Source organism: Dermochelys coriacea, chromosome 2, assembly GCF_009764565.3.
Source record: "Dermochelys coriacea isolate rDerCor1 chromosome 2, rDerCor1.pri.v4, whole genome shotgun sequence".
NCBI lineage: Eukaryota > Metazoa > Chordata > Testudines > Dermochelyidae > Dermochelys > Dermochelys coriacea.
The window spans coordinates 222986959-223009473 of NC_050069.1; the positions used below are offsets into that span (position 1 = coordinate 222986959).

At 41.6% G+C, this 22515-nt stretch overlaps 1 protein-coding gene across 26 annotated transcripts in view; it reads right to left on the reverse strand.

Moving 5' to 3' along the window:
* Window positions 1–22515, reverse strand: part of PPP1R9A (protein phosphatase 1 regulatory subunit 9A) — a 266680-nt gene that overhangs the window by 24046 nt on the left and 220119 nt on the right. For 13 of the 26 annotated variants that reach the window (XM_043509271.1, XM_038392368.2, XM_043509272.1 and 10 more), the window contains 4 exons: window positions 21903–21999; window positions 21623–21794; window positions 10368–10525; window positions 9452–9752 (listed from right to left, as the gene is read on the reverse strand). In XM_043509271.1, coding sequence (XP_043365206.1) covers window positions 9452–9752; window positions 10368–10525; window positions 21623–21794; window positions 21903–21999 — 728 coding nt within the window. The remainder of the gene's footprint in view (window positions 1–9451; window positions 9753–10367; window positions 10526–21622; window positions 21795–21902; window positions 22000–22515) is intronic. The other 13 variants (XM_043509281.1, XM_043509282.1, XM_043509280.1 and 10 more) reach the window with 1 other exon arrangement.

Sequence of the window (22515 nt, forward strand, 5' to 3'; positions counted from 1 at the left end):
TTAGCTCATGCAGTAGAGGCTCACGCATTAAGATCCCAAGGTCCCAGGGTTTGATCCCGGCCGACGACGACCGGGGTCTGTTGACATTACACAAGCAAAAAACAAAAACTATCACAAGCACAGCTTTGCCCTCTAAGTCCCCTACCCTACATGCTACTCATTCAAAGGGGCTTTTCAGAGGCACAGGGCTGCACTGGCATGAACAGCTTGCAGAATCACTAAAGGCTTCCTCAAAAATAGTTTGCTGCAGTGCAGCAACTGAGAAACTTAAATATTTTACACTGAAAATAACATTTTGGCATTTTTTGTTCATGAAATCCAATGCACAAGCGACCCATGAAGCAGATGTGGCAGGCCAAGAAATACAAAACTCTAAAAACAAGTTGTTTTTAGTGACCATGTTTTATGCTTTACATAAGGCATTCATGAAGGTCTGACACCTGGCCTTATGGCAAAACAGAAAACAAGCATCAAATTCCCAAAAGGGGAGCTAAAGAATATACTCCTGGTGGAATTCTGTGCCACTGCGCATGTGCAGAATTCATGTCCCCTGCAGATTTTTTTCTCTGCAGAAAATAGATTCTGCTGGACAGGTGCTGCAGTTACACCTTTTGCCAACCAGAGGCTGCTGTGGCACCAGTTCAGAGGGCAGGCAGCTGTGGATAGGGAGGAGGAAAAGCTACTTTTCTCACAGCACCCTGCCCACGAGACCAGATGAGGAGACATAAGATATGGAGGGACTGACAGTGTGGGGTACATGGGGCTGCTGAGGGGGTCACATTGACTGGGGTTCAGAAGTAGGATTGCCAACTTTCTAATCACACAAAGCCAAACATCCTTGCCTCGCTTCTTCCCTGAGGCTCCAGCCCTGTCCTGCTCACGCCATCCCCCCTCCCTCCATCGCTTGCTCTCCCCTACCCTCACTCACTTTCACCAGGTTGGAGCAGGAGCTTGGGGTATGAGTGGAGGTAAGGGCTCCGGGATGGGGTGAGGGATGAGGATTTTGGAGTGCAGGAGGGGGTGCTGGCTCTGGCTCCAGCTGGAGATGAGGGGTTTGGGATGCAGGAGGGGGCTCTGGGCTGGGGCAGAGGGCTGGGGTGCAGGAGGTGGTGTAGGGTATGGGCTCCAGGAGGGAGTTTGGGTGTGGGAGGGGGCTCAGGGCTGGGGCAGAGGTTTAGGGTGTGGGCTCTTGAAAGGAGTTAGGGTATTGGAGAGGGTTCCGATCTGGGGCAGGGGGTGTGGGGGAGAGTTCAGGGTGCAGGGTGTCTATGACAGGCTCCCTGCCTGCCCTGGCTCCGCGTAGCTCCCAGAAGCAGATGGCATGTCCCTACGGCCCCTGAGCAGAAGGGTCAGGGGCCTCTATGCGCTGCCCACAGGCACTGCCCTAGCAATTCCCAGCCAATAGGTGCTGCGGAGCTGGCATTCAGGTTGGGGGCAGCACATGGAGCACCCTGGCTGTCCCTGTACCTAGGGGCCAGAGGGACATGGTGGCCGCTTCTGGGAACTGCGTAGAACCTGCCATAGCACTGCTGCACCGCCGACTGGACTTTCAGCAGCCAGGTCAGCAGAGCTGCCAGGATCCCTTTTTGACCAGCATTCCAGTCGAAAACTGGAGACATAGCAACCCTATTCAGAAGGGCTAGTGGGAGGGGGAACAGATTGGGAAAGGGAAACAGGAGCTAGTGGCATGACAGCATTGAGCCAGGGGCTGTTAAGTGGGGGTGCAGGGCCATATGGTGATGGGGGTTCAGGGACACATGGAAATATGGTGGCTGAGTGGGTCCGCGGGGCCACATGGGAACAAGGAGATGCAGGGGTGGCTGAATGGGGATGCCACATGGGAACAGAGGAGTGGCTGAATGGAGGTGCAGGGACATGTGGCTGGGGGGAGAAGTGGTATCTGAGTGAGGGTGCAGGGATATATAGGGATGGGGAAGGGGTGTGTAGGGACAGGAGCAGATGTGCCTGACTCAATGAGAGAGGCTAGGAGTAACCAGGGTCTGCATGGGGGAGGCTCCCCATCTCCCTAACAATCCCTCTCCTCCCGCTGCCAAAAGCATTCCATACTTCTCCCACCCACGCCCAATAACCCCCCCCCCCCAGTTCACTCCCAGGCTCCTTCCCAGCAATTATTTCCCTCTCCCTCAGTTCTTCCATTACTCCTAACTCCTCCAAGCATTTCCACTGCTTTTGAGGGGTGTGGGAAATACGGTTCTGTATGGTAGTTTAAATGAACATGACTCAAAGTTTTGTATTAATATGCCTAGTAAGGAATCTATTTGTCAAAAAACATTTCCTGCATCTTTTTTGTTGTCTGCATTGTTACAGACATACTTGCCGACAGGTATTTTGAAATAAATTACAAAATAATTGAAACCGGCCTGATTATATTGTTATTTTGACAAATAAAATATACAGAATTTTAAAATATTGGGCATAGAATTTTTAATTTTTTGGAGCAGAATTTCCCCAGGAGTAAGAGTAGTAGTACACAAAGCAGCAAAACACATGCCAAACTCTCTTGAGTAGCAATCCATCCTACAACAAAGGCTGATGAGACTACTATGCAATTTTTACCCCAGTGTACAGAAAATAGTTTTAAGGTGTCTCTTTTGTCTTTATTGTGTATTCTTGTCATTTAACAGTTTTAAACTTTTCAGATTCTCAATGAAAAGATTGTGCTGCGTTTCCTTTAGCATTAGGAATTCCCAGACTAGTCCCCTTATTTTATCACTATTATTTAGAATCAGAATAAAATTGAACTGAATGAATCTACAATGTGTGTTGGGTTTGTGACAGGTAGTCAGGAAAGGGACAGAGTGAAAACACCAAAACACCAGCTACAAAACAAGATCAAATCCAGGTTGATATTTAATCCAGCATTCACTTTGGTTTGAAATCGTGTCCCAGTTTTGAAATTTTTTTTGCTATGTATGGAGAAGCCCAGTTTGTGCATTAGAAGATCATCTATATCCATAACTCAAAGCAAAGAAACAAGCTGGGATAGAGGTTTTTTGTATATTTTTCATTATTATAACAAAGTGCTTTGAGGATCTACCATGAAGAGAAGACAGTGAAAAAAGAACGAGAGTAAGAAGAGCAGAACTGAAACAACTGGGGAGACTAACACTACGAAAGTTGTGAAACACACTTCAATTTTTTTAAAATAAAATGGTTACTAACAACTGAAAAGCAAACATGGCTTTGCTGAATTGTGTGTGTTTCGGGGGCAGTCTTGTAAACCCTTATTTATTTCCATGGGAGACAATAAGACTATTTTGGTGAGTTAGAATCTGCAGATAAGGATTTACACTGATAATAAATTAATTCTAGATTTTAGAAGGAACTGGTCTTTTGCTAATTTAGAGTATACAAGAAATAGCCCCTTTTCACTCCATCACGTATGTGGAGCTTCTCTACCTGCCTCCATTATCCTGACTTTCAATCTTGTTGCCTGTTCACCTTCCAGAAGGATTCTCCCCCACCCCGGCCAACAGATACAGTAAGGGCCTTGACACAGTTCTATCGATCTGGCACAATTTATTCTGTCAGTGCTTTCTGTGTATACTGAAAACTTGTCTCTTTCTGAGAAAATCAGATGTTTCAGAATAGACTGAACTGGCACACTAACAACTTCCCATGTTATCCCTGCCAAAACTACCTGCCCTCCTCCTTGATAATAGGTTCATGAGGCCTTGCATTCTGAAACTGTGAAATGGACAAGCCTTCTGAATGGAATACAGAAATGAACTGCCTACTTGTGCAATTGTCTGGTTGTCCCTGGCATCATGCAAGAGATATTATAAACTAACTAGTTTGGATATAAACAGATTGACTGAAAAGGATTAGATTGCATGCCATTATCTCCTAATAAATGTGCATGCCTGGATCATAATGCTGGAAGAACATAAGACCGGACACACTGAGTCAGACCAATGGTCCATCTAGCCCAGTATTCTGTCTTCTGACAGTGACTGATGCCAGATGCTTCAGAGGGAATGAACCGAATAGGGCAATTATCCAGTGATGCATCTGCTGTTGTCCAGTCTCAGCATCTGGCAGTCAGAGGTTTAGGGACATCCAGAGAAGGGTGCTGCTTTCCTGACCATATTGGCTAAAAGACATTGATGGTCCTTTCCTCCATGAACTTATCTAACACCTTTTTGAACCCAGTTATACTTTTGTCCTTCACAACATCGCCTGGCAACAAGTTCCACAGGTTGACTGTGTGTTGCATGAAGAAATACTTCCTTTTGTTTTAAACCCACTGCCTATTAATTTCATCAGGTGGCCCCCTAGTACTTGTGTTATGTGAAGGGGCAAACAGCACTTCCTTCTTCACTTTCTCCAGACCATTCATGATTTTATAGGCCACTATCATAACCTCCCTTAGTTGTCTCTTTTCCAAGATGAACAGTCTGAGTCTTTTTAATCTGTCCTCATGTGGACACTGTTCCATATCCCTAATCATGTTTATTACCATTTTTTATACTTTTTCCAATTCTAATATACATTTTTGAGATGGGGAGACCAGAACTGCACACAGTATTCAAGGTGTGAATTCATGGATTTATATAGTGGCATTATAATATTTACTGTCTTATTATCCAACGCTTTCCTAACGGTTCCTAACATTGTTAGCTTTTTTGACTGCCACTACACATTGAGTGGATGTTTTCAGAGAACTATCCACAATGATCCAAGATCTTTCTTGCATGGTAACAGTTAATTTAGACCCGATCATTTTGTATACATTGTTGGAATGATATTTTCCTATATGTATTACTTTGCATTTATCAATATTGAATTTAGTCTGTCAGTTTGTTGCCTAGCCACCCAGTTTTGTGAGATTGCTTTGTAGCTCTTTGCAGACATCTTGGGACTTATCTACCTTGACTAATTTTGTATCGTTTGCAAACTTTGCCACCTCACTGTTTACCTCTTTTTTCAGATAAATTATGAATATGTTGAACAGCACTGGTCCCAGAACAGATGCTTGGGGGACACCACTATTTACCTCTCTCCATTCTGAAAATTATTTATTCCTGTCCTTTGTTTCTTGTCTTTTAACCAGTTACTGATCCATGAGAGGACCTTCCCTCTTATCCTATATCTACTTACTTTGCTTCAGAGCTTTTGGTGAGGGATCTTGTCAAAGGCTTTCTGGAAGTTCAAGTATACTATGGCCACCCTTGTCCATATATTTGCTGACCCCCTCAAAAAATTCTAGTAGATTGGTGAGGCATGATTTTCCTTTACAAAAGCCATGTTCATTCTTTCATACCAAATCATGTTAATCTATGTGTCTGATAATTCTGTTCTCTACTATATTCCAACCAATTTGCCCGGTACTGAAATTAGGCTTACCAGCCTGTTATTGCCAGGACTGCTTTTGGAACCTTTTTTAAAAAAATCGGCGTTATATTAGCTCACCTCTAGTCATCTGATACAGAGGCTTATTTAAGTGGGTTACACACCACAGTTAGTAGTTCTGCAAATTCATGTGTGTGTTCCTTCAGAAGTTGTCACTAACTAGAATGCTACACAACATCCATACAGGTGTTTTATTAAACCAATCATACAAAAAATATATTTGTATAACATTAGATGAATAGCAAATAATATATTAGTAGTTTATGATCAAACAGTGATTTCATAGATGTTTAAGGCCAGAGGAAACCAATATGATAATTTAATCTGACCTTGTGAATAACATCCTGCATATTTTCAAATATCAAAAGACTACATATTGGTCCTGGAAAATTAAGATTTCAATTTGTATTATTTCCTTTATTGTTATAATTAGGGATGTTATTTCTCTGATAGCACAGAAATCTAAGCCAATTAAACAATTATACTACATTTTCCCTAGGTGGCAAAAGAGATATTTCTAAAAATACTAGGGCAAATTTTCTGTGCTCATGATTCTATTTAAGTTATTGGAGATGTGCCATTCCCACAAGTGGTGTAATTGGCCCCAAGAACTGAATGTCTCTGATAATCTGTTTTGATCATGTTGTTTGGCTTTTTAGTATTTTGTTTAATTTTTTTAATGTTTTAATCTTACTTTAACTGGGTTTTGGTTGGCTGGTTTTTTGACGCCTAGTCATTTTGAAGGGGGCTGCTTTATATACAAAAGTCCAGATTTTCAGCTACAGCTGAGTAGCACACCGTGTAATTCAGGGAAAGCACTACTCTAACATCCACAGTTAACAGCACCAAGGAGCTGATAGAGATGCCCAGGCCAAGCTCTTCCCAGAACCACACTTCCTACGCCAGCAGCAGTAGGGTAGGAGAAGTAGCTTTACAGCACCAGAGGATCCATCAGTAACCACATCTGCTGTCTTTAGAGTTGGAATGCTGATATTGCTGTACAAAATGGCCACACCCCAAAAGAGAATCTGAGCTAGAACTATTCTAAAAAAAACGTAGAAACTTAAAAATAACTTTGGAATGTAATCTCTCTCATTATGTTGTAACTGTTTAGAGCTAAGGCTTTTCATAACATTTCAGACAAACACTTGAAAGGTGCCATGTTCATTAACCAGAGAATATAGAACTGTGTGATATTACAGGTTAAGTCGATAGCCACTTACCTACACAGGAGTGTGCATGCACATATGACTACTCTCAGTCTCTAAAACAAACGAAGCTCAACCCACACCACAAACACAACAAGAGAATCTACTGTGTTTAGTTACTGGCCCATTTCCTGTACAATAAGGATTTTTAAGACTAGTTAATAATCAATTAAATGGTATTATAAAGCAGTCACTGGAACACTGGCTGCGAAACACTTGAGGAAATCGCTGTACTGGGGAACTTATTAAATGTAAATGTTTCTGACTGAAACTAACTTGTTCTATTTTGATTTTAACATACTCATTAAATTCTGGTTACACACAGAAGCACTGGCTGTTCATATAATGTTCATAGTGGGAAAAGCATATCACCTCTGTATCAATTATATATAGATTAGTTTCAGGACCTACAATGCAGGGAGGGGGCACTGAGTGGACTTCAAATCCCCTTGTTACAATTAATGATGTCATTAAACACATCTAAAAAGACAATAGTAAAGAATGAAGGAGGGTTTACCATGCTAGTGCATATTCCACTAGATTTTGAGATCTAAAACCACCAGTTTCAGTCAAGTTTTCATCAAATGCAATTCTCACTGAGGTCATGCAACACTTATGATTTCACTAATGAACATATTTACACAGAACTGCACTTTTTATCAGCCGAGATATTGCACTCAAGCTTGGGATTTTACTCCAATTTATCAGCTATCCCACAATTAGAGTACCATACACAAAGATATATCATAGGACTTTCTGGTGTCAAGTTCAGAATGCTGACATTAGGGTTTACCTTTTCCAAACCCAGTATCTTGGTAGGAATCTGTTGGAGAGGGCCTTACTATCTATCATATTATGAAGGGGGGAAAACTTGACTCCTAATAAAACAATGGCAACATTTTTTCAGCAGCAGCTCAACAAAACTAGATAAGTATTTATTTTTAGTTAATTTAATTCAGTGAGTGTCTTTTATGAAGATGTTAAAGGTCCAGTCCTAAGTCCTTATTGGACAGAATTCCCATTGACATTAATGTTAGTTTTACTTGACTAATGATTAAGGAATGCCCAGATCTAAGTAAACAGAGGCATTATAATTTCAGATGCCTAAATCAGACACATTGCCACTTCTCTGGAGTTGGAAAGGAGTAGTACTTTGTACTATACTGTAGTTTCAAAGTGCAGCACAACCAAACTAATCTTTGAAACATCTGCGTGAGCTACAAAAAATGCACTGTATCATTATCCCTATTTTACATCTCAGAAAACTGAGTTAGAAAACAGATGACTTGGCCAAAGCTTCATAACAAGCAATTAGAAATACTGAGTTTAGAACAGAGGAGTTTCTGGTTTTTGGTCTCTTGCTTAATCCAGAAGACTACATAACCTCTCATCTATTAATAAAACTACAACATCTATGCTATGCTCTTCTCAGGGGTTAAAGTAAGTTAAAGGACTTACCGGTACGCCGGAGTCCTGAGCAGGGGGCATGGCTTCAACCGGAAGAGGCATAGCCTCAACCAGAAGAGGCAGAGCCTTAAATACCTGGGCCCTTTAAATCTTGATTTAAAGGGCCCGGGGCTCCAGCTGTGGTAGTGGCGGCCGGGAACCCCAGGCCTTTTAAATCACCCCCGAGCTACCAGCTGCACAGGCAGCTGGGAGCCTTGGAGCCATTTAAAGGGCTCAGGGCTCCAGCAGCCACTACTGAAGCAGAGCCCTGGGCCCTTTAAATCACTGAAGAGCCCTGGGGGCTCCCAGATGCCACCGCTACCCCGGGGCTCTGGCAGATCTTTAAAGGGCCTGGGGCTCCGCTGTGGTAGCGGCTGCCGGAGCCCCGAGCCCTTTAAATCCCCACCTGAGCCCTGCTGCCCGAGCCCTAGCGTAGCGGCGGCCGGGCTCTGTCGGGAATTTAAAGGGCCCCGGGGCTCCAGCCGCCGTTACCACCCCAGGCCTTTAAATCCCCTCCGGAGCCCCGCTGCCACTACGCCAGGGCTCAGGCAGCAGGGCTCAGGCAGGGATTTAAAGGGGCCGGGGACAGTAGCGGGGACTGGAGCCCCAGGGCCCTTTAAATCCCTGCCAGAGCCCCGCTGCCACTACCCCAGGGCTCAGGCGGACATTTAAAGTGCCGGGGCCACAGAGGCAGCTGGAGCTCTGGGGCCCTTTAAATCCCCACCAGAGCCCTGCCGCCACTACCCCAGGGCTCGGACAGCAGGCCTCAGGTGGGGATTTAAAGGGCCCAGGGGCGGTAGCGGGGGCTGGAGCCCCGGGGTCCTTTAAACCCCAGCCGGAGCCCTGCCGCCGCTACCCCAGGGCTTTAAATTGCCATCTGGGAAAGCCAGTCCTGGTACGGTGCCCCGGCTCTTGCCGGTATGCTGTACCAGGGCGTACCGGCTTACTTTCACCTCTGGCTCTTCTACATATAACCTCCACCATGAAACACAGGTACCAATATCCAACCCACAGATTTTGAGTTACTAACAGTTTGCACTAGTTCGGTATGCTCTACTCCTGAAGTAAGTGGAGCTGACTGAAACTTTTTTGAATTTTGATTGTTTGAATTTTTTAAATTTTCAAATTAAAAAAACAATAAACATGTGAGATAAAATTCAAAAATACTTTTGTGATTTCCTCCTTCCTTTTTTCAACCATCTCAAGGGGGAAAAGAGGAAACAATTCTGGTTTTGACTTAATCTGTGTCCCTTCTACCTACCACCAAATGAAGAGAACTGCTATTTTCCGACCAAGGTGTCTAAAAGAGGTTTAGAGAACAGGGCCCATTAGAGACTTAAGTGCTAATAAAACAAGAAGAGTGCATCAAATAAATGTAAGTGAGCAAAGTGATGCACTGACTCATTTGTAAAAAATAATTATACCTTCGTCTTGTAAAACATTCCTGTTGGTTGGGTGATGCAAAGGAGATGTTTCAGAACTGTGACTGGATTTTGAAGGAGAGGAAAGTGGAGTGTCTCTCCGAGCATAATGGGAAAGCACACCTCCTTTGTGCTGCTGTCCTCCTTCTTGGTTTTCAGCTACGTTGTCAAATGAGAAGGCTGCACTGCTACCCATTGGGGAGAGGGAGGAAGCACCAGAATCTGATGCTGGTGAGGATGCTCTCACACATATGGGCAGAGGTGATTTTGAAATGTGCATGGAACTACTGTAACTGTCTGAAGGCTGTGGGTATAAGAGATTATAAAGCAAGTTATGCCATTTAGCAACCAATCGGAGCAACATTTATTTTGAACATGCAATCCTTTCATTTAACAACAGTTTGTAGAGCCTTCATATTTTTAAGCAATATTCTAGAAAGTCACACTGTTACCATTTATATCACACATAGGTGTTTCATACTAATAATCTGCTTACAAGTTCAAGAGTCAGGATCAGCAAAATCTAAGAGTAGATATTAAATTAACTGTCATTCGCACAGAGAAACAAACAAATGCAGGATTCAAGTTCGCTTCTCCTCCCATATAAATTAAATGATCCGCTATGCATAGCGCTCGTTGTTAGTTCAAATGGGAAAAACAATGAAGTGACCTACATAACAATAGCATAATACATGAAAATAAGACAGAAATTCTGCTGTTCCTGTGAGAAAAATGGATGTGCTGCCGCCAAGGCAACAGGACTTGCACACTGTTCAGACCGTTATCCAGAGTATGTTGGCCACAGATGAATACATTCTACCTACACTAAAATGAAAGGACGAAGATATAGGATGAAACAAATTACAAGGGTCATCTAGCACATCATCCTATGAATAAGAGAAAGCGAAGGCCTTCTCACCTTTCGTTCAAGGCTGTCCTCTCCATCGGTCGAACTGATACTGTCATAGAGCCTTGTTCTAGTAGGTCTCTGCCGTTTGTTCCTTACTGAAAGCTGGGCTCGAGTTTTCAGCGCTTTGGAGTCCAGCCTCTCTGTTTCTGGGACTGCTTCGTTGAAATCTATGAAAACAGGATTCAAAGATATTTAACAACATTCTTTGGATAAAATTAGCAATTTAACTCTTGTCAGATTCCACACAGGCCTGATCTGCAAATGTATGTTCAAATGGGCATGCACTTTTGCATGCCTTATTTGCATGTGCAATCACTGAAACTGGCTGTACAAATTTATGATATGAATGTACAAAAAGCCAGGCATTTGCATAAGCTATTAGCAAATCTACAAATGCAATTTCAGTAACTGTGCATGGATATTAGGCACAAAGTTGCACACATTGAAAAATTAGACCCCGTAAATCAGTGTAATATTTTGTAAAGTCGTAACAATCAGTCATAACATAATATAACAGTCATAATACAAAACAATACATCATCTCATGGTGCCGAATACATAAGTGATATGTAATGTGGTGTAAACTAGACCTACTTAGACTCCCTCATACCCACTCTATCCACATGCAAGGAAGTCCACACCATTGTAATTTACATAACTAAGAACAGGAAGAAGGCGTATATTAAAGTAAGCTTCACCCATCTTTAAAACACCTTCTTCCAGCTCCTTGGCAAATAAATTACACCAATTTAGACTCACAGGGCCAAATTACCTGCCCCTGGCCTGGTCCTTTTTGGGCACTTGAGCATTGCAAAGGGGTTTGAATCTGGCCACAGCTCATCCCTTAATAATTTCTCTGGCAAAGGGGAATTTTCAACTGGCATAGGAGCTCAATTTGCCAATTGCTCACCCCAGCCACCTAAAGAGGAGCAGGGTGATGGCAGGGCTTAAGAATCAGAAAGCTGTAACAGATGCTGTCCTGTGCCAAGTTGATCTTGGCTCAGGAAAGAAGCTGCTCCCTCATGTGTGGGTGTAAACAGGCTAATGGTATCTGAGCATAAATGACATCTGAGTGAGTGTAAATGAGTCTAACCTACATATAACTTATGAATTTGGCCCTTATGTTTAAAAGAAACTCTAAGAAGACATTTTTCCATGTTGCAAACTTTTCCACGGATTTGGCCAATTGTGCGTGTATACACAGTATATCTATGTATCTGTTCTATAAAATGAGGAATCTGATTGATCAGACTGTTTTTAAATTCCTGCTGATATGCAATACAATTCTGAGAGTTGCAATTTATTAGTCAAATCAATAAAAGAAAGGAGGTGGCATGACGGAGGAATCCTGGAGATTGAAGATGTTTGGTTTCCATGTTTATGTTATGACAATACAAGCATGGCATATGCATTCCCATCCCCATCTACTCTGTGAACAAAAGCATTTTCTTAATGATCATTACCAACCACAGCTGCTGCTTTATGCCTCCCTGCCCCCTAATGAATTGCTCCTCTCCTCATCACACTGGATCTTCCCCTGTCTTATTCAGAACTCTTTCAAATATCTGTAGCCTTCTAAAGCCAAAAAAACCAAACCACCCCACAACCAACCAAAAAACCAAACCAAACCCACCAGCACCTTAAAACCAATAGTCCTAGCACAATAGGGATTTAGGGTTACTATAATATAAAGACATCCTCATCCTCACGTAACCATGTGTCATTAGCTTCTTATCTTTCTGTAGTAGGATTCTGGAGAAGGCAATCTTCACTCTGATCATCCCTTTAGCACAACCTCCTTAGCCACTTACAGGAGTTGACTGTTTCTGACCTTTCCCCCAGTAAAATGACTTCATAAGGTCATCAAGCAAGCGAATGTGACAGCTTTATGGGAAAACCTCAAGAGGTCTGAAATACAATTTCCATGCAAGAAAATGTCAAAGGCATTTCCTGAGTCTTGTCATGACAGCACAAATAGGATGAAATTAATCATCTCAGGAAGGCCTATGAAAGGCCTTCTGCACCTTGGAAGCATTGCTTTGGCCTCGTAGGATAGAGGCACAGATGAAATGATCTTACAGGTGTGCCCATATGTGAGATGGAGGGGCATTTTGTGCCCATGCTGAAAAGCTGACAAAGGAGTTGCTGAAGGTGGGCTATGAGAAGGACTCCTGGATCTGTCATTATGCTTACCAAGTGGCACAAAACCTCCATGCAGGGTAGTAGTTGTTGTCCAACCCCACAGAGGAACAGCTACCATAGAGGGCTGAATGCAGGTTGGGGAGGTGAACTCCACCATCCAACCCTGTCAACCTCTCTGTACAAAGCTTTACCACTTGGGATTTTTACAGGGAGGGGTGAATTTCACCAACAGTCCATATGAAGAGATTACAGACATGATTATTAACACAGATAAAAAGAACTGGGTACCAGTACCCTCCCATCTTCCCCCCCTCTCTTACACACATGTGCATGCCTGCCTACCATGAAACTCTGTCAACCTAACTGTCAAATGGAAATGGAAGGCTTGCTCTTTTAGATCTTCTCTCTTCCCTTGACCATGGGCTGACCTACACCATATCTGGAGCACATGCTCAAAAAATAACATTTCACAAAAAATGGAACAATGAAAGAACTACATTTTCACAAAAGACAAACCTGGGTTCAAAAGATGATCTGTCCAAAAATGCCTTATAAACAAAGTGTATTAATCAGCTTAAACTTAAATACATGACTCTCTCAACAAATTGTGTTAACAAAATTGCACTATTTCTAGAAAGCTTATCTTTCACTTGAAAGAGGCCTGAATATTTTGGGAAAGAGTAATAAGATAAATAAATAAAGAAAATAAATTCCTTACAGTTTCAATTTTCCCTCTCCCCACTAATCTCTCAAGCACAATCTGTATTAGAACCCACAAGCTTACTATACTTCTATTTGTACAATGCAAGAGTTGTGGTTTTGTCAATTACTGAGATGCTTTCTGGGACAAGTTCCAAGTCTGCATAGCCAAGTTGGGAAACTTCCCAATTTGATCTGCTTATAAAGACAGACAATAACCACAGCATTCATAACACTGTATTTAAATGTATGTTTCTTGTACAACTAGATAGTAACCAGGTGGAAATCTTGGCTGGGATAAACTGGTTCCTATTCCAACCACTGCCGATCAGAGATCAGCAGAGGCCAAACTGTGCAATTCTTGAATGAGACAAATATTTTATATACACAGAACTCAGTATATTAGTCTTTATTGTGTGTGTGTGTGGGGGGGACAAGCACCTGTATAGCTTGCAACTATTAAAGTGGGGTGAGTGTGTGTGTGTGTGTGTGTATGGCTTTGGTTAACCCAGTATGGCCATTCTTATGGCAAATCCTAAGGTACTTAACTAATTTTTTCTACTCAGGCACTCTCCTACTGAGATTGATAAATTTCCAATCTGACTAAGGACCTCAGGATTTGAGCTACAGTGAATTGCCTCAAAGCTTTTCAATAGATTTTCAGACCTCCTATACTGGGTTACATTGCACTAACCTTCGGAAATACCAAAGTTATCAAGTGATCTCAAGTAGATTATCACTTCCTCATTTTCCTATGCTCTATTTGATTGGGCAGGAGAGATGTTATCACTATCCCATAGGGAGGGGTAAAAAGCAATCCTTAGCACCACCAAGTCGCACTAAAACTGTAACATTAAGCAAGGTCAGCCGCGTAACTCTTTGTGCATTTCTCTGAAATAAACCACATAGTGGGCTGGGTTCCTCCTCCTATTATAAGCAAACTTATGAAGCTAGTTGAAAATTTCACCTTCTACAAACACTGGAGTAATATGAAGCACTTACAAAGTCACATAGTCTTGGAAGTGATAACGGGAGCACTATTGATTTCAAGGGTATAAATGAAGGACATGATCCTGCAAACCCTGACTCATACGAGCAGACCCACTGGCCTTGCCTAAAGAAATTTACTTTTCTATATGAACTTTTCTAACCCCCGGGAAAACTTGTAAAACACCTCATACAAAAGTGCTCCGACTGTCTTTAGTTTGCTCCAAAAACCATTTTCATTAGACTCACTTTGAAGTCTAAGGACCATTTCAATATAAAGGGTTTCAACATGAACTGGTTTAGTGCTAGCATGGAGGGAAACAGCTCAACTAACGCCTGCTGCAGTTCCTTAGCAGCTGGTTGTCTTTCAACATCTCCCCAAATCCAGTGTTTCTGCAAGTTGTGTTAGGAAGGAGAGGTTACTTACCTGTACAGTAATGGGAGTTCTTCAAGTTGTTTTGTCCCTATGGATGCTCCATTTTAGGTGCGTGCATGCCCATGTCCTTCTGGTCCGAGACTTTTGTCAGCAATGTCCACAGGAGAGCAGGTGTGCTCTACATCTCCACGTGCTCCAGACTGAGGGCATAAAGGGAGAAGCAGACTGCTGCTGCTCCAGTTCCTTCTCAACCCTGATGTCCAGCAGGCAGGGATTCCAAAGCAGAGGGGAAAGGAGAGAGGGTAGCAGAGCACTCAGAGAAAACATCTCAAAGAACTCTAGTTCCTGTATAGGTAAGTAACCTCTCCTTTTTCTTTGCATTAGTGTCCCTATGGATCCTTCACTTCAAGTGAATCCCAAGCAAAGCCTCAATTATGGAGGATGGGGCTGAAGAGGTGGATTTATTATAGTTCAGAGAACAGCCTTCCCCAAGGCTATGTCTGCTCTGGAAGTATGAACACATAGTACCGAGAGAAGGTGCGCACAGATGACCAGGTAGCAGCTTTGGGTATGTCTGTGATGGGTATGCTCTTAACTAGAGGTAGAGGCAGACGATGCCTGGCAGAATGGGCCATCACCTTAGACGAAGGGTGCACCCAAAAAGCTTCATAACAGGCCAACATGCATCCTGATACCGATTTAGATAGTCTTTGCGCAGAAACAGAGGCTCCCTTCAGCTTTTCTGCAAAGGCAACAAAAAATCTAGGGGAGGTTCTAAGTGGTTAGGTAGGAAGTGAATTTAGGGACACGGAATCACTTTGTCCTGGCAGAATACTATGTATGTAGGATCAGCCATAAGCATTCTCCATTCCTCTATCCTGCTAGCTGCAGTGATGGCTATGAAGAATAAATGGAGAAAGGAACAACTCCCAATGGGTACAAAGGGTGTTTTCCACATAGCATCAAGAAGTAAAGTAAGGTCCCAAAGCAGGGTAGGCTCTCTAACATGAAGGAAAAGAAAAGGAATACTTGTGGCACTTTAGAGACTAACAAATTTATTTGAGCATAAGCTTTCGTGAGCTACAGCTCACTTCACTTCAATCACGCTGCATCCGATGAAGTGAGCTGTAGCTCATGAAAGCTTATGCTCAAATAAATTTGTTACTCTCTAAGGTGCCACAAGTATTCCTTTTCTTTTTGCGAATACAGACTAACACGGCTGCTACTCTGAAACCTGTCATGAAGGAAAAGGTTGTTCAAGCTCTTGATGAGCGTCTCAGTGGTAGGATAAGCAATACTGAAAATCCTCAGAGTGGTAGATGAAAAGCTATAATGGCAACTAGGTTGACTTTAAGAGAGGTCATTGACAAGCCCAGCATTTACAAATTTAGCAGGTAATCGAGTATGTGAGTGAGGTGAGACTCAGACGCAGGTAATGACCATTGGGTGCACCAGGACTGGAAACACTTCCACTTCTGCAGGTAAGTCTTGTGGCAGGTTTCCTATTGTTCACCAGCACAGTTTGTAGCTCAAGAGAACAGACTCTTTCTAAGCTCCAGAGTATTGAGGAGCCAGACTTTGAGATGAAGTGAGGAGAGTCTGGAATGGGTTATGGTGCCCAATTCCTATGTCTGCTGTCAGAGGGAGGTGAAAAGCTGACCAGAGAGATAGGTAAATCAGGTCCCAAAACCATACTTGCCTCGGCCAGGCCAGTGATATGAGAATGATTACTGCCTTTTCTTGTCTTAATTTAATGAGGACTCTAAGAAGCAATGGTGTTGGGGGACAGGCATATATCAGAGTTCAAGGCCAGGAATGAGGATAGCATCTCCCAAGGACTTGTGACCATATCCTCCTCTTGAACAGACACACCAGCATTTCATGGTGGGTAGCATCACAAAGAGTTCTCTCCCTGGAATGCCCCAGAAGAGACAAATCTTTTGAACTACCAAAGTGCTCAGCTGCCATGTGTGATCCAGGCAGAAATGCCAGCTCAGAGTGTCTGCAATGATGTTTTGCAGACCTGGTAGATAAGCCAATGAGATGTTGACTTGGTGAGATATCAACCAATTCCAAAGTTTTATGGCTTCTGGATTTAAGGATTGGAATCTTCCTCTTTCTTGGCAGTTTATACAGAACCTAGCTGCTCTGTTGTCCTACCCTACCTTGGGTAGGAAATGATGCCAAGTATACTGAACTGCTATGAGATCAAGCAGACTGATGTAAAGTGATGACTCCGGGGGAATCCATTTGCCTTCCACTTTCAAGTCCTGGAAGTCAGCTCTCCAACCTAGCAGGTAGGCATCAGTAGCAACGATCTTTGTAGGGAGTGGACACAAGAATGGAGATCCCACACAAACCTTGTGAGGGTCCTTCCACCAACTCAGAGAGTCAGGAATTCATCCTCCCTCAGAACATTAAGTTATTCTTAAAGCATGAGTATAGTCAGAAGAGACACAGATATGAAAAGAAATATGGAAGCCCACGAACACTTTTTATACATTTATTTAATTTACAACTGATTCTTTGCTTTTTTTATTGTCAAAACTGCAAACTCAGCCTGGAATCTGAAAATCACGCTGGGTTCTTTCTGCTTTTTTGCATTAGCACACATAATATTCTGCAGTCAAAATTTAACTGTTTTGTAATAAAGGTTGTATTTAGATTATAATGTTCAAATCTGGGCACCTAAATCCACATCTATCCACCCAATAAGTTGTCTAACTATTCAGAAGTGGTGAGCATTACAATTGATCGTGAATTTTCCAATGGAATGTTCTTCCACTGTAAAATGCTTTTTTGCTTAATATGAAACATTTTGCAGATGTGTCAATTTCAATGAAATGTCATTTAAAACAAAAAACCCCAAAGTATTTCAAAATAATATTGAAAAGTTCCATTTCAGCATTTTCAGAATGGAACATTTCAATTTTGTGGTTTCAAAATGATTTTTTTGTTTAGAAATTCCTTAAATTTTACATTATAAAAAGTTAATTTTTTTAATGCTGTAGTTGGAATTGTGATCAGTCCAAAACAAAACAAAAAAATTTAGTTTGTTTTTCAGGAAATTTAAAATTCTCTGTTTTCATTTTGTTCCAAATTCCCCTCCCCCTCCTCAAAATGCAAGTGTGGCATTTCCCATGAAAGGGAAAATCAGATTTCTACTTAGCTCTACTGAACAGCTGTAGCTCCTATTCTTACCTACATACCTATTAAGCCCATAGATCCGTGAGTGTTCAGCCCTTCTGAAAAGCAAGCCAATTAATTAGATGCCTGAATATGGAATCAGATGTCTAACTTTCTGTAACCAGTTTTGTTTGCAGTGCTGTAGCCATGTACCTTTCCAAAGAGTTTTGGGTAGCTCAAAAGCTTGCCTCTTTTACCAACAGAATTTGGTCCAACCTCAGCAACCAATTTGTAAAACTTTAGCCTTAGTGACTGGTGCTTAGTTACAAAGATGGCAGGTGCCTTAGAACAGATTTCAGCTCTGCATCTATGGCTATATTGCTTCTGTAGTAATGACAATTGTAGAGATTCATTTTTTGTCAGCAACATATGCAGCTGTGATGCAGACACACAGAGAGCAAGTATGCTGAATACTTTTCAGAAGAGGATCTTTGTTACACAGCCAGTTTTCTGACCCAAACCACTTTTTAGCTATTTTTGTCAACAGTTGCACTAAAAACATTATTGTAAATATCTGATGCAACATATAAACATTCTTGTAATGATAAGTGCGTCTGTAAATTTCAGAGATTTCAGTATTATAAATGCTTACTAGAAAGGAACATTCACAAACTCTGATTTATGGGAATGAATTCTGCAATATGGCAGAACAGTTTTAGCAGGACAATCTTTTTTTTCTTATGGTAAATACAATAATTCAGATTGATTTGCTTGCAGAGAAATATTTAGTTTGTGTTCACACATGAAACAATTGTTAAAATATCAATAAAGCGTTCATAAGTCTGCCAAAAATCAACACATCAGGAAATCTAATGCATTCTTCTATGCCAGAGAGGATTTTTTTTAAACTAGTCTTTATTATTATTTAACATTCATACAGCTGCAGCGCCCTTCATTACACAAAGGTTTCAGGTGCCCCTGTGACTTTTGTAAAATGAAGATTTATCTGTATAATTAACCCCCAGTGGCTCTTAAATGATTATTTGATAAGGAACTTGCATTTCATTCACACATCGCTCAATCCTGAAAAAAAAATGAGCACCTCCTGTAAGGATCCTGTGGGCATCAAAAAAGGTTGAGGGTACTCAGAACTTTGCAGGAACTGGTCCAGAATGCACTACAACTGTTAGGCTACTGTATGGTCTCGGGAAGCTGAGAATAAGGGTTTTCATAGATTATTTTTGTTTGGGTTGGAAATGAGTGGGTCTTTAGCCCTTCTCACCTTCCTATCTGTCATTGCAGGATAGATTTAACTTCTTAAAGTCTTCATGATAGCATCATTAGCAAAGAGGACTCGTCAACCTTCTCTGACAGCTTTCTTGACCACTTTACAATGCTTATGGTTAAAAGTATTTTATATACTTAAATTTAACACACATTTCCCCTAATGCTGGTTAAGTCCCATTAATTTCTTCCTCTGTCCCTTGTTCATTGATAAGAATTATTATTCCTTGTATTCTTACAACAGTTCTATGTCAGTTTGTAGAGAGTTATCGAGTCTCCATGTCCTCCAGACTGAACGTGACCCATGTTTCTATATTTTCTCAGAGGTGTTGGCTGCAAGATCGTCTATCATTTCTGAACTGCCTTCACTTTTATCTACTTTATAAAAAATAAAATGCTGCTCAAACATCAATGGAGAACTCAAACTGACTTAAATGGGAATGGAAGTCCCAAATAAGGCCTAGCCAATATATAATAGAAAGAAGCAAAACTTCACTGATTTCATTCTGGAGACTCTTGTTAGTATAGTTACAAGAGTATGACACAGTACTGGGCTTTCTGCTACTAATCTGTATTTGTTTACTCATACAATTTATCATCTATTATAATTTTCATGCCATCCTTCTCTGTGGTACTAGTGCCTAGCCAGTCTCCTCCTATTCAATGTGCATTTGATTATTCCTTATTTATTGACCAATGGGGATAAGTAACGTTACACTTTCCAGACCCCCTGTGTCTTAATCTTGTTGGGTTATAGAGGAAAAACCTGATAAACTGCAGGGAAGCTGAAACATTAGAACCATGAAATGAGACTTTTTTTTAAGTGTGAAGAAAAGTGTTGGACTATGACGTATTAATCAATATGGAAATGATCATCAACCAACTGTATGATGCTGGACTAAGTTACTTCCAGTGCCACCTACCCAGCACCCCAGAAATGAGCTGTCCATAGCTATCTTAAAACAACTGTAAATTATAACAAATATTTTGTTCATTAGAGAAACAACATGGAGAAGAGCAAAGCTTGCATTTTGTATATGACTTTAATAAAGACACATTTTTCTTTTTAAAATCTTATGATGTTCTTTGAATATATAAAAAACAAAACTGGAAATCCATCACTAAGGATATATAAACACATTTTGGGGTCTGATGACATCACAAACCATTTGATCTCTTTCATGGTTAAGATGATGTCCTGATATGTCAATGCAACTTTATAATTCAGATGCCTGTGTACTATCTTCCATTTGTGTATACACAGGTGAGTATACATACACACTTATGTACATACCTATCTATTGTGACAAAGTTCCTCCTCTGCCTTGGTGAGTTCTGCACTTTCTGGCAGATTTGCTCACCTCAGAGGTTCACGGCAGTCCTCAGTTTGGCTCCTTTTGTTAGTGGCACAAACCTGCCGTTTGCTCAGCTAACCTCATCGCTGGCCAGCATGGTGAAAAGGAGGAGAACAATCCCCGCAGTCTCTGCTGATCCACCTAATGGGTCGGGGGACAGGCCAGAGACTGTCCCCTCTGGTGGGACCCACAGTCCAGGTCAACTCCTCTTATATCAAATAGGGAGTTGGGGGATGGGGGGAACCCAGGCCCACCCTCTACTCCAGGTTCCAGCCCAGGGCCCTGTGGATTGCAGCTGTCTCCAGTGTCTCCAGCAACAGCTATGTGACAGTTACAACTCCCTGGGCTACTTCCCTATGGCCTCCTCCCAACACCTTTTTTATCCTCACCACTGGACCTTCCTCCTGAGGTCGATAATGCTTATACTTCTCAGTCCTCCAACAGTATACCTACTCACTCTCAGCTTCTTGCTCCCAGCTCCTCGCATGGCCTCACTAACTGAAGTGAGGTCCTTTTAAAACCAGGTGCCCTGATTAGCCTGCCTGTCCTAACTGATTCTGGTAGCTTCTTAATTGGCCCCAGGTGTCCTAATTAGCCTGCCTTAATTATTTCCAGCAACTTCCTGATTGTTCTGGAACAGCCCATGATCTTACTCAAGGAAAAGGGACCTGCTTAATCTGGGGCTAATATATCTACCTTCTATCACTCTCCTGTAGCCATCTGGTCTGACCCTGTCACACCATTTATAATATAGATAGATATATTTAGTATCCGTATTCAGACACTGTATATACACACAGCTCATTTGTTTATTTTTTGTACATACAAGAGATCCATTTATAAGACATTTTATTATATTTTTCTCATTTTGGCAATTTTGTTCCTGTTTGATCTTTAGTAAATTGGGTAATTATAGACAGACCTAGGACACAGGAAAAAACACAATCTTTCCCTACTTTATTGACACAACACAAACATGGATGAAACCTAAATGTTGTAGGCAATCCCACTGAAAATTCATTGATGGTTTAATGAATAAATAATGACCTCTGCTTTATTAACAGGCCTCAGTCACTTACACTTACTGATGAATATTCATTTTACAGCTGTTCTGTAGTGCTGCACTGCCACTAAATAGTATAACACAAAATGTTTGCTATCAGATACATTTGGTGAAAATGACAGGATTATTCTGATATTCATTTATTCTTTACTGTAAATTCTTAAAGTCACAACAGTGACATTCATACACAGCAAATTAGATTAACAGGAGTTTAGGGCTGGTTCAAACAAACCTTGAATTAAGCCATCCAGGCAAGACACTTGCTGTACATCTAGGCTCTCCACTGGATCCCCTCTGGAAACGTCTCCAAAAGATGTTTGCCTTTCAAAAATGTTGTTGTTATTGTTAACCTGGCTCCCATTTTGCTTCAACAGCCTGAAAACTTCAGCTTCCAAGTCTCTAATCTAAGAGAAATACATCCAATTATTAACCAAAATGAACAACTAGCTTTTTTTCCAGGCTATCAGACAGCATTGCCTTATTCTTCACACACTTGAGTGAACATTACTCACGCGAGCTTGTAAGCCTTGAACCTCTACAAGGTGCGCTTTCTCCAGTTCTTCTATTTTTTTTCTCTCAGCTTCCTGGCGTTTGATGAAGTCAAGTTCTCTTAAGGGAAAAAAAAACATTTGTGGTATCAAAGCAATCACAGATTTAAACAGGAAATTAACAAATGTAACGGCACAATACACATTAATATACCCAAAAAGAAAAGGAGTACTTGTGGCACCTTAGAGACTAACAAATTTATTAGAGCATAAGCTTTCGTGAGCTACAGCTCACTTCATCGGATGCATTTGGTGGAAAAAACAGAGGAGAGATTTATATACACACACACAGAGAACATGAAACAATGGGTTTATCATACACACTGTAAGGAGAGTGATCACTTAAGATAAGCCATCACCAGCAGCATGGGGGGGAAAGGAGGAAAACCTTTCATGGTGACAAGCAGGTAGGCTAATTCCAGCAGTTAACAAGAATATCAGAGGAACAGTGGGGGGTAGGGTGGGAGGGAGAAATACCAGGGGGAAATAGTTTTACTTTGTGTAATGACTCATCCATTCCCAGTCTCTATTCAAGCCTAAGTTAATTGTATCCAGTTTGCAAATTAATTCCAATTCA